General features: G+C 44.9%; 1 protein-coding gene across 5 annotated transcripts in view; it reads right to left on the bottom strand.

Annotated features, from left to right (window-relative positions):
* Window positions 1–15,484, bottom strand: part of PHF8 (PHD finger protein 8) — a 105,862-nt gene extending 90,378 nt beyond the window's left edge. For 2 of the 5 annotated variants that reach the window (XM_007991786.3, XM_007991791.3), the window contains exons 1-2: window positions 15,234–15,484; window positions 12,983–13,172 (exon numbers count right to left, since the gene is read on the bottom strand). In XM_007991786.3, the coding sequence (XP_007989977.1) occupies window positions 12,983–13,172; window positions 15,234–15,249 (206 nt within the window). In that variant the 5' untranslated portion in view covers window positions 15,250–15,484. Of the gene's footprint in view, window positions 1–12,982; window positions 13,173–13,477; window positions 14,089–14,121; window positions 14,841–15,233 lie in introns of those variants that run through there. The other 3 variants (XM_007991788.3, XM_007991792.3, XM_007991789.3) reach the window with 2 other exon arrangements.
* Between the last annotated feature and the right edge of the window lie 261 nt (window positions 15,485–15,745).

The following is a 15,745-nucleotide window of genomic DNA, read 5'->3' as shown; positions in this document are numbered from 1 at the left end:
CTGCCCTCATGGACTGGACATTTTAGAGCGGGAGACAGAGAGGCAGTGTCAAAACAGTTTCATAAGTGCTATAAAGTCAATAAAGCAAGGTAACAGGATAGTGAGTGAATGAATTTGAAGTCAGCATAAAAGGCACTGAGAAAAAAACTGAGCTATGAACTTTACATATTATCACATTTAATCTCCACAACAAATCAGGGCCTTCCATACAACATTCACAGACATTAAACACAGAAGCAGAGGTTTAAAGTACAGGCTTAGGAGCCAAAATGCCGGGGTTTGAATCTCACCTCTGCCACTTACCAGCTATGTAAACTTAAGCAATTTATACTTAACCTTTCTGCATCTCAGTTTCTGCATCTGTGAAATGGAACTACTAATTGTACCCACTTCATAGGGTGGTTAAGAGGATTAAATGAGCTAAAATAGGTAAAGTACTTAAAGTTCCTGGCACATGATAAGTATTAGCTATCATCATCATCATCGTTAATATTATCCTGATTTAACAGATGAGAAATCTGGGTCTGAGTGGTTAATTGTTGGCAATTACAAAACTACTAAGTAGCAGAGCAGGATAAAAATTCAGGACTTTGTGACTCTACTATATCACTACAATATGTAACCAGGATATAATGTGGGGTAATTAATACAGTCAAGTGTTATGAGTGCTCCAAAATGGACACTCAATTCTTCCAGGGATGTGGAACTGAGTGGGAGCTGAGGCTTGGAGATGCCTGAGAGATGATGATGTTGCTCAAGATCCTGTCTGGCTTATCTCCTCAACCTTGCTTTCTGAGGGTGCCCAAGGATCCAGGTCCAGACAGAGCACCATCTATAAAACCAGAAGCTGAAGCATCCACCATTCCCACCATTCCACCCCCCAACTCCAGGCACACAGGACTTAAAGGAATGCAAAGGACACAGCAAGTTCCAGTGCACCTAGGAAGTGTCTCCTTTATGAGTTTGTCATATAATAGGCTTCACTAAATTCTAGATGCACCAATGGAATAACTTCATATGCATTGACATGCACACAGACTGTTCTATCTCAAAAAAAAAAAAAAAAAACCCGAACAAAAAAACCCTTTTGTGATCCCCTCAGCCACTGTCCCATTACTCTAGTCCCCTTTACACCAAATTCCTCCAAATTGAGTCATTCTTGAGTTCCTTCTTTCACAATCCCAATCCAATCTATCAGCAAATCCTGTATCAATATATATTCAAAATCCAAACACTTCTCATCATCACTGACTCTGCTTTAAGCCACCACTGCCTAACTAGACCAGTGTTTCTCAAATTTTAGGGAATATCAGAAACACCTGGTAAACTTGTTAAAATACAGATTCCTAGGCCCCATCCCCAGAGATCCTGATTCAGTAGGACTGGGTTGGGCCTACAAATGGGTTGGGCCTATAAACGTGCATTTCTAACGACCTCTCAGGTGATACTGATGCTGCTGATCCAGGGACCACGCTTTAAGGAATAATGATCTACAGTAGCCCCCAAATTCTCCCTGCTTCCACTTTGCTCCTAACCTTCAGTCTATCCTCACAATAGCCAAACCTGAATCAGATCGTAACTCTCACTTGCTCAAAAAACTTCTGTGGCTCCCTTCCAGAGTAAAAACAAAGTCCTTACACTCTATACCCGTGGTTTTTAAACTTAGCATGCATCAGAAGCATCTGAAGGGCTGTTAAACCACAGATTCTGGGGCTCCATCTCCAAAGTTTCCGATTCAGTCTGGGGTGGGATCCAAGAACTGGCCTAACCAGTTCCTAGATAATGCTGATCCTGCTGGTCTGGGAACCATACTTGGAAAATCACTGCTGTATATGATCTGCGCACCCCCGACCCTTAACCTCAGCTTCTATTACTCTCCCCTCACTCACTCTGTTCCAATAGCATTGGACTGGAATGGTAGCATGCCAGGTCTGCTCCCCACTTGGGTCCTTTATTTCCTCTACCTGAAACACTCTTCCCCTCCTTACCAGCATGGTTCCCTTCCTCACTTTCCTTCAGGCTCATATGTAACCCATCTGTAATCATCCTATATAAAGTAACCACTACTTCAACCCTGGGGTGGTACTCCTTCTCCTGCTCACCCTACTTTACTTTTCTCTAGACCATGTATTATCACTTGACACACTATATATTAAGCTGTTAGTTTACTGTCTCATGCTCACTGCCATATCCCCCCTCCCCCACCCCAGTGTCCAGAACAATGCCTGGCACATAGCACATACCTGATTTTCCCTATCTTCCATAACCTCTAACAACTTAAACAGTGATTTATATTGTCTATAGTACTGTATTCTACAGTGAGAGTACAGGAGACCCAGATTTGATCTGTGGTCCAGCTGTCTGTGTAGCTTTAGGCACATTATTTAACCTATCACTGCTGGTTCTGGAACAATATGAAGTAGATGCACTCCTCCCTATCCCTACAAGTACAGCTAAAAACCCTGGACATTATATACAAAACAAATATAAAACTCTGAAAGGTGAAGGGAAGAAAGCAGACCGACTAGAGACACCTAGCAGGTGGTGGATAGCACCAAAGATCAGTGGGGAACCTGTACTTCCACCCCAACCTGGCAGTCATCAAGTAGTACCCCCTTTCTGCCACTGAAGTGCAGTGTCTGAGAAGGTCTGCAAAAATGGAAGTCTTAAATAAGATCCAGGATCTCATAACATAATGCCCAACATGTCCAGAATATAATTAAAATAATTATTTGTCATATCAAGAACAAGGAAAATCACAACTCGAGTAAGAAAAGAAAATCAACAGATGTCATGACTGAGATGACACAGATGCTGGAATTATCTAAGAATTTTAAAGGCGCCATGATACAAAAGCTTCAACGAGCGATTAAGAACATGCCTGAAACAAATGAATAAACAGAAAGAGTCACCGGGCAGTGGCTCATGCCTATAATCCCAGCACTTTGGGAGGCCGAGGTGGGCAGATCACGAGGTCAGGAATTCGAGACCAGCCCGGCCAACATGGTGAAACCCCATTTCTACTAAAAATACAAAAGATAGCTGGGCGTGGTGGCGTGTGCCTGTAATCCTAGCTACTCGGGAGGCTGAGGCAGGAGATTCGCTTGAACCCAGGGAGGCAGAGGTTGCAGTGAGCCAAGATCACGCCATTGCACTCCAGCCTGGGCAACAGAGTGAAACTCTATCTTGGGAAAAAAATAATAATAATAAAATAAATAAATAAATAGAAAGTGTCAGCAAAAATTAGCCAAGCATGATGGCGTGTGCCTTTAATCCCAGGTACTTGGGAGGCTGAGGCAGGATAATCACTTGAACCCGGGAGGTGAAGGTTGCAGTGACCCAAGATCGCACCACTACACTCCAGTCTAGGTGACAGAGCTAGACTCTTGTTTCAAAAGAAAAAGAAAAAGTGTCAACAAAAAATAGAAAATCTCCGGAAAAAAACAGAAGATATAGAAAAGAACCTAACAGAATTTTTATAACTGAGAAATACAGTAACTTAAATGAAAATTCTTTACATGAGTTCAACAGCAGAATGGAGAAAACAGAGAAAAGAATCAGTAAGTTGAAGATAGAACAATACAAATTATCCAATCTGAACAACAGAAAGAAAATAGATTGGGAAAAAAATGAACAGAGCCTCAGCAACCTATAGGACTACAACAAAAGACAAACCCAAAGAAATCCACACTAAGACATGGCTTAGTCAAATTCCTAAAAGCAAAAGACAAAGGAAAATCTTGAAAGCAATGAGAGATAAATGACATTATTACCTCAAAGAGAACACCAATTTGAATGACAAAGCCTCTCTCATCAGAAACCATGGAGGGCAAAAGGAAGTAGCAGAATAGTTTTCAAGCACTGAGATAAAAGAACTAGAAACCCAGAGTTGATATCAAGTGAAAAGATCCCCTAAGAATTCGAGGGAAATCAAGATATTCTCAGATGAAGGAAAACTAAACATATTTGTTGCCAACAGACTTACCCTAAAAGAATGAGTAGGCTGGGCGTGGTGGCTCACGCCTCTAATCCCAGCACTTTGGGAGGCCGAGATGTGTGGATCATTTGAGGTCAGGAGTTCGAGACCAGCCTGGCCAACATGGTGAAACCCCGTCTCTACTAAAAATACAAAAATTAGCGGGGTGGTAGTAGCATGTGCCTGTAATCCTAGCTACTCAGTAGGCTGAGGCAGGAGAATCGCTTGCGCCTGGGAGGCAGAGATTGCAGTGAGTCAGAAAGCACCACTGCACTCCAGTCTGGGCAACAGAGTGAGACCCTGTCTCATAAATAAATGAATAGTTAAAAGAATAAGTAGGCCGGGCACGGTGGCTCACGCCTGTAATCCCAGCACTTTGGGAGGCCGAGATGGGTAGATCACAAGGTCAGGAGTTCCGAGACCAGCCCGGCCAATATGGTTAAACTCCATCTCTACTAAAAATACAAAAATTAGCCAGGTGTGCTGGCAGGCGCCTATAGTCCCAGCTACTCATGTGGCTGAAGCAGGAGAATCACTTGAACTCGGGAGGCGGAGGTTGCAATGAGCCAAGATCGCACCACTGCACTCCAGCCTGGGCGAGATAGAGCGAGACTCCGTCTCAAAAACAAAAACAAAAAGAACAAGTAAAGGAAGCTCTCTGAAACAGAAAAGAAATGATAAAGGAGGAATCCTGAAACATCAGGAAATTACACTGAACAAAGAGTAAAAATATGGGTAAATACAATATACTTTTCCTCTCCTCGAGTTTTCTACATCATGTTTGATGGTTGAAGCAAAAATTATACCACTCTATGATGTGATTCTTAATGCATGTATAACAAATATTTAAGATTCATTACATTATAAACAAGGCTGGGCGCAGTGGTTCACACCTGTAATCCCAGCACTTTGGGAGGCTGAAGTGGAAGGATTGCTTGAGCCCAGGAGTTCGAGACCAGCCTGGGCAACATAACAAAGACCCAGTCTCTACAAAATAAAAAATTTAAAAAATCAGCCAGGCGGCCAGGCGCGGTGGCTCACACCTGTAATCCCAGCACTTTGGGAGGCCGAGGCAGGTGGATCACGAGGTCAGGAGTTCAAGATCAGCCTGGCCAAGATGGTGAAGCCCCGTCTCTACTAAAAATACAAAAAATTAACCAGGTGTGGTGGCAGGCGCTTGTAATTCCAGCTACTCTGGAAGCTGAGGCAGAGAACTGTTTAAACATGGAGGGTGGAGGTTGCAGTGAGCCGAGATCATGCCACTGCACTCCAGCCTGGGCGACAGAGCAAGACTCCGTCTCAAAAAAAAAAAAAAATCAGCCAGGCATGGTGGTGCATGCCTGTAGTCCCAGCTACTAGGGGGTGGGAGGCTGAGGTGGGAGGATCACTTGAGCACAGGAGGTTTAGGCTGCAGGTGAGCCGTGACTGTGCCACTACACTCCAGCCTGGGCAACAGAGCAAGACTCTGTCTCAACAACAACAAAACAATTAATTATATTATAAACAAAAGAGCATTAAGGCATGTAAAGAAAAGTAAAGTTTCAATCGGACACGGTGGCTCACACTTGTAATCCCAGCACTTTGGGAGGCTGAGGCAGGTGGATCACAAGGTCAGGAGTTCGAGACCAGCTTAGCCAACATAGTGAAAACTTGTCTCTACTAAAAATACAAAAATTAGCCAGGTACGGTTTACCGCGCCTGTAATCCCAGCTACTCGGGAGGCTAAGGCGGGAGAATCGCTTGAACCCAGGAGGCGGACATTGCGGTGAGCCAAGACCACGTCATTGAGCTCCAGCCTGGGTGACAGAGTGTGACTGTTTCAAAAAAAAGAAAAAAGTTTCTACTCTTCAATCAAACTGGTAAAATGTCAAGAGCAGTTGCTTATGGTAAGTTATATGTATAATGTAATACCTAGAGCAAGTACTGAAAAAAGCAATACAGAGGTAACTCGGGCCAAGAGCAGTAGTTCGTGCCTGTAATCCCAGCAATTTGGGAGGCTGAGGTGGGAGGATCATCTGAAGCCAGAAGTCCAAGACCATCCCAGGCAACAAAGGGAGGTACTACCAACCTACACCCACACCCTCCCCACACGAAAAATTAACAAAATTAGGGGACGCAGTGGCACGTGCTTGTAGTTTCAGCTACTGTAGAGGCTGAAGCATGAGGAGATTGCTTATGCCCTGGAGTTTGAGGCTGCAGTAAACCATGATCAAACCACTGCACTCCAGGCCAGGTGACACAGAGACCCTGTCTCAAAAATAAATGAATGAATGAGTAGGCCGGGTGCAGTGGCTCACACCTGTAATCCCAGCACTTTGGGAGGCCAAAGCGGGCAGATCACCTGAAGTCAGAAGTTCAAGACCAGCCTGACCAAAATGGAGAAACCCCGTCTCTACTAAAAATACAAAATGAGCTGGGCGTGGTGGCACATGCCTGTAGTCCCAGCTACTCAGGAAGCTGAGGCAGGAGAATCACTTGAACCCGGGAGCCGGAGGTTGCGGTGAGCCAAATCGCCCCACTGCACTCCAGGCTGGGCAACAAGAGCGAAACTCTGTCTCAAAACAAACAAAAAAAGAAAAAAGAAAAAAAATCAGCAAGGATTAGAAGAATTCAGCAACACCATTAACCAACAGTAGTTAATTGACATTTATAGAACACTCCACCCAAAAATGGCAGAATACACATTCTTTTCCGGTGATCATGAAACATTTACCAACATAGACTCTGGGCTATAAAACAAATCTCAATAAATGTAAAGGAATTGAAATCATACAGAGCATATTCTCTGACCACTATCAAACTAGAAGTCAGCAACAGAACGATAACAGGAAATGCTACGAAAACTTAAAAAATAAACAACATATTTCTATACTTCATGGGTCAAACAGGAAGTTTCAAGGGGAATTTAAAAATGCCTTGAGCAGCAGGAGGATCACTGTAGCCCAAGAGTTGGAGGCTGCAGTGAGCTATGATCCTGCCTCTGCACTCCCGCCTGGGCAACAGAGTGAGACACTGTCTCAAAAAAAAAAAAAAAAAAAAAAAACCTTTTTCTTTCTGTTTTTGTCTCAAGAAAAAAAAACCTTTTTTTTTTTTGTTTTCTTTTTTAATGCTTTGAACTACATGAAAAGGGAAAATGTAACATATTAAAATCTATCGGTGCTGAGAAGGAAATTAACAGCTAAAGGCTTACATCAGAAAAGAAAGAAAGGCCGAGTGTGCTGGGTCACACCTGTAATCCCAACACTTTGGGAGGCTGAGGCAGGTGGATCACCTGAAGTCAGGAGTTCAAGACTGCCTGGCCAACATGGTGAAACCCCATCTCTATTAAAAATACAAAAAATTAGCTGCGCATGGTGGCAAGCGCCTATAATCCCAGCTACTCGGGAGGCTGAGGCAGGAAAATCACTTGAACCCAGGAGGTGGAGGTTGCAGCGAGCCGAGATCGCGCCATTGCACTCCAGCCTGGGCAACAGCAGCGAGACTCCGTTTCAGGAAAAAAGGAAGTCTCAAATCAATAATCTAAACTCCCACCTCAAGAAACTAGATAGAGAGCAAAATAAACCCAAAGGAGAAAGAAAATAATAAAGTGCAGAAATCAATTAAATTGAAAACAGAAAGACAATAGAAAAAGTTAATGAAACAAAAAGCTTGTTCTTTGAAAAGATCGATAAAACTGACAAACCTCTAGTAAGTCTGACAAATATGAAAACGAATTTTTTTTGTTTTTGTTTGAGACAGGGTCTCGCTCCGTCACCCAGGCTGGAGTACAGTGGCGCGATCACAGTTCACTGAAGCCTCAACTTCCTGGGCTCAAGCAATCCTCCCGCCTCAGCCTCCTGGGTAGCTGGGACTACAAGCATGTGCCACCCATCCAGCTAATTTTTGTATTTCTTGTAGAGACGGCGTTTTACCATGTTGCCCAGGCTGCTTTCAAACTCCTGGGCTTAAGCAATCCACCAGCCTTGGCGTCCCAAAGTGCTGGGATTACAGGCATGACATCACATGCCCAGCCTGATACATTTTTAGTATCACGAAACAAAATTATCATTATAGCACCTAAAGATATCAAAAGGATAATAAAGAAATACTATGAACAATTCTACAAACATAAATTTGACAACTTAGATGAAATGAGTCAATTCCTTGGAAAGTATACATCCAACATAAAGTAACGTAATTTGAATAGTCCTATAACTATTAAACAGAATAATTTTTAGAACTCCCCAAAAAGATAGAATAAAGATAATTAGGTGAAGTGGTCAGCATAGTGAGTGGAACATTAGCTTGTGCTCAATAAACAATAGCTATAACCATTGTATTTAAATTATCACAACCTCTCAAGGAAACTGAGGCTTCACAGAAAAATTCTTTGTAACAGAATCAGAATTTGAACCCAGATATGAAATCAGTGCCCTTTCCTCTAGAGTTAAAAATCCACACCAAAGTTACTCCCTTGGGCATGTATCAACCAATATTTCTTTTATAAACAGGAAAACTGTAAAGGAGTGAGATTTGTGCTAAAAATCCCAGAAATCAATAAATGCTTGCCAACTAGTTTTCTCTACTATTGTACAGCAATGATTCTCAAATGTTAGGGTGAATCAGGATCACTTGTTTGTTAAAATACAGATTGCTGAGTCCCAGTCCCAGCCCAAGAAATTGCATTTTAAACAAATTCCCAGTTGAAGAACTTTACTTTTAAAAAGTTCGTTCCTCCTGTGTTAGCTCACTTAGGAATTAAAAAAGAATGTTCATTCCAATTTTTCTGTACAAAAAAAGAGAATGACTGGTGTACAGTAATGATATGTTACTCCATCCATCCCCCAATATCAGAAGCTATCACACTCCGCAGAAGGGGAAGGAACCAAGACAGGATAATGTTCTAAATCAGTGGTTCTCAAGGGTGGGCCCTGCTTACCTACTGAATCAGAAATACTGTAGCTAGGGCATCCCTAACTTGTGTTTTATCAGGTCTTCCAAGTGAGTCTGATACATGCTAAAGTTTGAGAACCACTGCTGTACAAATCAAAGTGTTTTTGCAAAATCTATCTTCTTACAGGAAGAATGAAGCAATACCATGTTTTTTCCACTTCTGAGAACCTGGGCTCTGGAATCAAATAATTCAAAGTTCAAATCCACACTCAGAAAGTCACTTAATCTCCACGAATTCCAGATTCTCAGCTGCAAAATGGAATAGTTGCCTCCCTTGTTATAACCTTTCCAGAAAGTAACTTGGCATTATATTCCATAATCCCTAGCTGGACTTCAAGAAATCTAACCTACAAAAGTCACTAGAGGCCGGGTGTGGTGGCTCACACCTGTAATTCCAGCACTTTGGGAGGCCAAGGTGGGTGGATCACGAGGTCAGCAGTTCGAAACCAGCCTGACCAACATGGTGAAACCCTGTCTCTACTAAAATACAAAAATGAGCCGGGCATGGTGGCCCAACTACTCAGAAGGCTGAGGCAGGAGAATCACTTGAACCCAGGAGGCAGAGGTTGCAGTGAACCAACATCGTGCCAGTGCACTCCAGCCTGGGCAACAGAGTGAGACTCCATTTCAAAAAAAAAAAAAAAGTCATTGGAGATATGAACAGATTTCTATCACCTCTAGGCATTTGTGGACTTAAAATTTGTTGGCTTAACTCTTGCAAGCAACCATAGAAGTCCATAGTATGTAGTAATTTTCAATTGTGCTGAAGTACAAACTTAAATGGCACACTGTAAGCCTGGTGTGTTTCTGTGAGCAATGCACACTGAGTAAGCAAGAGCAGCCACCCACCAAGGACCTGATTCTCAGCTAGCTTCCTTGTTCAATGGGGGCCCATAGAGAGAAGTATAAAAGATTTTTAAAATTTGGTGTATTTCATGGAAAAAAATTAAGGCGGTTAACTTGTGTTAGAGTGTACACAGGAAGACACACAACTCACCATAGAAATGTGATTAAAGAGGGGCCTGGCCCGTAAGCCTAGTTCTGTATTTGTAAGTTTAGAATTCTTTAAGGCCTCAATGGTGCTCCTTATAAATAAATGTCAAGTACCTACTAAGCAAAGATGCTTTCCATAATGTTTTTCTGTTTTAATCAGCACTCATATCAAGATGCAAAACTTTTCCAGAATCCCCAAAGTTTCCTCACATTATTCACAATATAAAAAAGGACAAATAATGTTCAAAAAAGTACAATGTCCAACCATAAAGGAAATTACCAAGTTAACTGGTGACACATATATATCGTGGGATATCAGAAATCAAGTATAGCTGAATATTTAATGAACTGGCAATTACATTAAAACATTAACTAGAAAAAAAATAGGTTGTAAAATGGTATTTATAATGCAATCCCATCTTGTAAAAATATGTATTTATATTCTAACTCAAAAGATGGGAGACACTGCAACAACAAATTTAACAGCGGATTGTGCCAGACAGTAGTAGACTCGGGTGAGTTTTATTTCCTTCTTTATTCTTTTTCTGTATTTTCTACAACAAGCAGGTCTCACTATAAAACCAGGAAAAAATTAAGAACATTATTTAAAAGAGAAATATCCAACTTTCAGGCTTGTTGACTGGTGCTCCTGAAGTCCCTGTCACGGGGTCTGGCAGACATAAGCACTCAGGAAGCACTCATTCCTGTTCCCTGTTTCCAGAGTGAGGAGATACAGCAGGAGCCCATTTTACAGGTCTGAAAAAACACATTTCCCATACAATCCAAAGTAAGGGCCCCAATCAACAGCTTTTTTTCATGAAGACTCATTAACTCATTCAAAAATGTACTCAGCATCTATTACATGTTTAGCACTGAACTAGGTTCTGGAGATACCGAAAATGAAAAGATGACATCTCTGTCCTCAGGAAGCTCTGGCTAATGAATGACACAGATATATTTATAACTATGATATGATGAAATAATTACTTTTTAATAAAGACGTATACAAAGTGCAATGGGAACCAAGAGGAAGAAGGACTTTTACCCCTTTTACAGTCTGTGAGTTGCAAAGGGGAGGGCATTAGGGGGAGTTTGCATGTACAAAGACAAAAAGGCATAAAGGAGTATAAAATTTTCCCAGAACTATAGGTAGTTCAGTCTTGCTAGGACATAAAGAACAAGAGAGGAGGAGTGGCAGGAAATGAGAATGAACAAGCAGATCACAAAAGGTCTTATCTGTCACATAAAGGATACTAAATTTTATCCCACAGGCGAACCACTGAAAGGATTTTAGGCTGAAGAGTGACTTGATCAGCACTAGCAAAGACACCAGGAATCCTGAAAGACATCTTAATCCCCACTTATTTTCAGGGCAAAGGAAAAGGTCCCACCCTCTAGGGTTGTCCCCTCTTGAATAACATGAGGCAGTAAATAGAACTCTGTGCCGGGCACACAATAAATATTCAATAGAGATCAGTTAAATATGAATTTGGATATGGGGCAAAGGGGCAGTCCCTGCTGAGGGCAGGATTTTAGCAGCACCAGCACCTTTAGTTTGGTCTTGAGCGTGATAAACAGAAATAGCTCACCAGGCACAGTGGCTCACGCCTGTAATCCTGGCACTGTGGGAGGCTGAGGTGGGCGGACCACTTGAAGTCGGGAGTTTGAGACCAGCCTGGCCAACATGGTGAAATCCCATCTCTACCAAAAAAGTACAAAAAAATGTGCCTGGCATGGTGGCGTGCACCTGTATTCCCAGCTACTCCAGAGGCTGACGCACAAGAATCACTTGAACTCGGGAGGTGGAGGTTGCAGTGAGCTGAGATCATGCCATTGCATTCCAGCCTGGGTGACGAGAGTGAGACCTTGTCTCAAAAAAAAAAAAAGAGAGAAAGAAATAGCTCCTCTGGAGGAGACCAGACAACTGAAAATTCTAGAATCTAACAGGCAACAAGAGGAGGGTGCCATACACTGCTTTTTGTGCTCCAGTGTACAAAGCCCCCTCAAGGTTGTCTTTCCATAGCTGAGATTTAAATCCCACTAATGGGATATTAGTTTTATCGCACACACTAACCTCTCCGGAATTCTGGGTGACAGGGGCTTATGTGCACACACGGTTAACTGAAAGGAATTCATCAGTGGTTTTACTCTTGTTTTACCCAATATCTATTCTGCTTAATTCAATTTAGTTGGATGGTTCTGCAGATAAATGCTGTAGAAATAAAATACTGTTGCATTTCTGCCTCCATTTATGGAGTATATCCAAACTGCTTTGCAATGTCAGAAAAGATATATTTGATACATTTATCAAGACAATGAGGCTCAGAAAAGCAAAGCAACTTGTGCAAGGTCGCTCTGAAACTAAGCACAAAGCCACAACTCAAATCCCTGTTTATGGACTCAACTACCTCAAATAAGCAATACTGTTTTACCCAAAGCCAGTGTGTGAGGCAAAACATAATTGTCAGAATATAAAAACGATGGCCGGGCGCAGTGGTTCACGCCTGTAATCCCAGCACTTTGGGAGGCCAAGGCAGGCGGATCACCAGAGGTCGGGAGTTACAGACCAGCCTGACCAACATGGAAAAACACCATCTCTACTAAAAATACAAAATTAGCTGGGTGTGGTGGTGCATGCCTGTAATCCCAGCTACTTGGAGGCTGAGGCAGGAAAATCGCTTGAAACCGGGAGGCGGAAGTTGCTATGAGCGGAGATCGCGCCATTGCACTCCAACCTGGGCAACGAGCGAAACTCTGTCTCGAAAAAAATAAAAAATAAAATAGAAAGGAATATAAAAATGATTCTTTGTGACACAAAGAAAAGGGGGGGGTCTTATAAATCTAAAAAAAGAACACTCAAAAAAAAGGTGCAAAGATGAAATACATAGGGGAAAACACAGGAAAAGGAGAAACCAGAGGCTAATGTCAGCTAGGTCCTGGTCTGCAAGGAGAAATGGCAGAATCTGAGTCTGGGAGAGGGGGTTCTGAGCCGGAATCTAAAAACAGAGCTGAAAAAGGAAGAGAGAGCAAGTGAACACACCTGGCCACCGCACCCTGTGTAGCCTGGCCTGCCCTCCTTACCTGCCATGAAACCAGTCCTGGCACATGTCACACTCGATCATGAAGCGGGTCACATCGTAAGGCAGCCGGCAGAGGCAATACACCGGCACCGAGGCCATCTTCGCTCGGCCCTGGAGCGTTCTGCGGCCGGCCAGGTTCGTCGTGTCAAGAGGGGCGGGAGGCGGCAGCACGCGTCCTCTCTGGACGATGGCTAGGCACAAACAACACTTTTTACAGAGTGAATCAGCCCCCGCCCCCCACCCCCTTGCACCAACCCTCAGTTCCCCAATAGAGAGTTACCGCCGCCGGGATGCAACACAGCTGGTGCGGCTGTAGGGGGCAACCAGAGAAAGTCCACCCGGCCTTTAGAATTTCTTTCACACGTAAAGAACGGCGCTCAACCTTCCAGGCTTTCCACCGCCCCCACCCTCCCCACCCCCTACCCCCCACCCTCCATCCCCGACCTTCTTCGCCCCGGAGTCAGTGATAACTTCTTTCCGGGTTTCAGGAAAATACCTGAAGCCTTTTCGGGAAGCTTCTTTCATCTCTCACCGAACCCTCTCAAAGCTGACCCGTTTCACAAGGCTCCCTTTATTATGACGTAAACCACAGCCTCAAATATGAGGCTGGGGGTATCTCAAGACAAGACCCTCCTCTCACCCCCCGAAACAGGGCCGACCAGAGAGAAATAAGGGATCCCTGAAAGTCTCTTCAGGTTACTCAAAGCCTCCACGAACAAGACAGACAAGACTAGGCGCCCAACTCAAATCACAGTTCTGGGGTCGTGTTCCGAGAGTTTAAATCATCCTTTCCGTCACTCTCAGTATCATTCCTTCCCCGACCAGTCAGGAGTCTCGTCACGCCCAAAACTGAAATAAACATAAATCTCTGAACTGACCAGCTCGTTTTGTACTTTAAAGATGACAGGGTTCTGGTTGCATCCCTGAAACTCAAAAGGATCTATTCAAAACCCCTCAAACTGACTAGAGTTTCCTCACACTCTTGAAACTAGGCAACGATTCTTTTGCATCGCTCGGAACTGGCAGGGTTTCCCTGCAGCCCCCTCAAACTGATGAGCTCCCTAGTCCCCACAAATGTTCAGGTACCTCACAGTATATCCTAAAACTGACAGTAATACCCTCGCAGCCCCCAAAACTTACAGGAATCTTAACGCTTCCCCAACTGACAGGAACCTCCTCACGCCCCAAACCTGACAAGAACGTCTTCGGTCCAGAATCCTACAGGGACCTCCTCATGCTTTGGGCTACAAGGACTCCACGCCCGCGGAGCTCAGTCCCAGCAACACGCCGGCAGCCGGGCTAGCTCCGGGACGGCGAGGCGCCTCAGCGGAGGCTCGTCCGGTAGTTCCGGCCCCTACGGCGGCGCGCGTCGAATTCTGGGATAGTCCCCGTACCGCCGGGAACCTCGCTCGCCTTCCCCTGGAGCCCCCTGCTGGGTCGCGCGTCGCCAGTCGCCCAACGGTGCTTCAGAGCAGCCTCCTCCACAACATTCCCCTCGGCCCGGCCGTTCGGGCCTACTGGAGACCGCGGCTTGGGCCTAGTCTGGCGGCCGCCCGGCGAACGGGCAAGTGGCGTCGTCGCTGGGCCAGCAGGAGATAGTCGCGAGCAAACCAACGGGGAAAGAGATGAACCGGCCGCCACGTCCGAGGCACACGGCCCGAAAAGTCGTTGGGAGAAGCCCAGTGGCGGTGGTAGGCAATTCGGAGTAGTCAATAAAGTTTATTCAAAGCAACGAGGAAGTTGAAGCGGAGAGGGGAGGAGAAATACGGGGTAAACATCTACCATGTTGAGAGTGGCGGCGCTACCCAGAGAGCCAAGGCGACCGCCATCTTATGAGGGCTGGGCTCGCGAGGTGAGCGCGGCGGAGGCGGGGAACCGCGAGCCGCCGGCTCCCGGGTGACGCAGCCAGGGGGCGGGGCGCCACCTTGAGAAAGGAAGGCGGTCCTCAGCCACCTTTGGACCCGCTAGTCTCTTTAAGGTGCCCAATCACCGCTGAAGACCTTGAGCCCAGAGGCGGAGAAGCCGCCATCTTAGGCGAGGCAGACGTTTGGCTCCATTTTGAGTGGGGCCCGAAACTTCCTAGCCTTCCCCCTCCTCCGGGCAAACAGGGAGTTAAGCTACCCCGACTCGCACACTCCTCCTCCCCGGCCTTCTCCTCCTATGAGAGGAGGTGAACTCGGTGACTCCAAACTACAAAATTAATAGGTGGCGGCGGGGGCGGGCTTCAGCCGGGGTAGAGGCGGAGTACTCACCGCGGCTCCTGTTCATTGAGCACCTTCGGCGGGCTGGGCTCTTTCCCACGGTCTCTGCGTTGTTGTCACCCCCGTGAAGGAAGCTCTGTGATTATCACCAAATGAAGGCAGGGGCTTCGAGAAGCCAAGTGACTTGAGTCCCAGAGCAGGGACGTTGAACCTTGCGCCCTGTGCTACCCGCGTTCTGTCCTCAGGCCCTCGGTGTAGTTCCTCTGTAAAGCGCTGCCAACTCCACAACTCCCTCTGAACTCTTCTTTGACCCTACTGTTTCACTTCAGTTCAAATACAGTTCAAGGATTTGTTTGCACCTGTCCCACAATTTTCTGACTATAGCCTGAGGGGAGGGGCTAGGGGATGAGAGGAAAGGCTGAGTTAGTGGAGCTTTGCTGAGTTAGTGGAGGTTCATACATATGCTTCAAGATGGCCTAGGTTTTCTCAAACAGTCTAGAAAATTCTCTAGGAGTTATCTTACTATTTCATTTTCTTAAAGGGTCCCATTGCTTTAAAAAATA

The sequence above is a fragment of the Chlorocebus sabaeus genome, chromosome X (genome assembly GCF_047675955.1).
Source record: "Chlorocebus sabaeus isolate Y175 chromosome X, mChlSab1.0.hap1, whole genome shotgun sequence".
Lineage (NCBI taxonomy): Eukaryota > Metazoa > Chordata > Mammalia > Primates > Cercopithecidae > Chlorocebus > Chlorocebus sabaeus.
The sequence above is the reverse complement of the archived record's forward strand: the minus strand, read 5'-3'. Positions and strand labels throughout refer to the sequence as shown.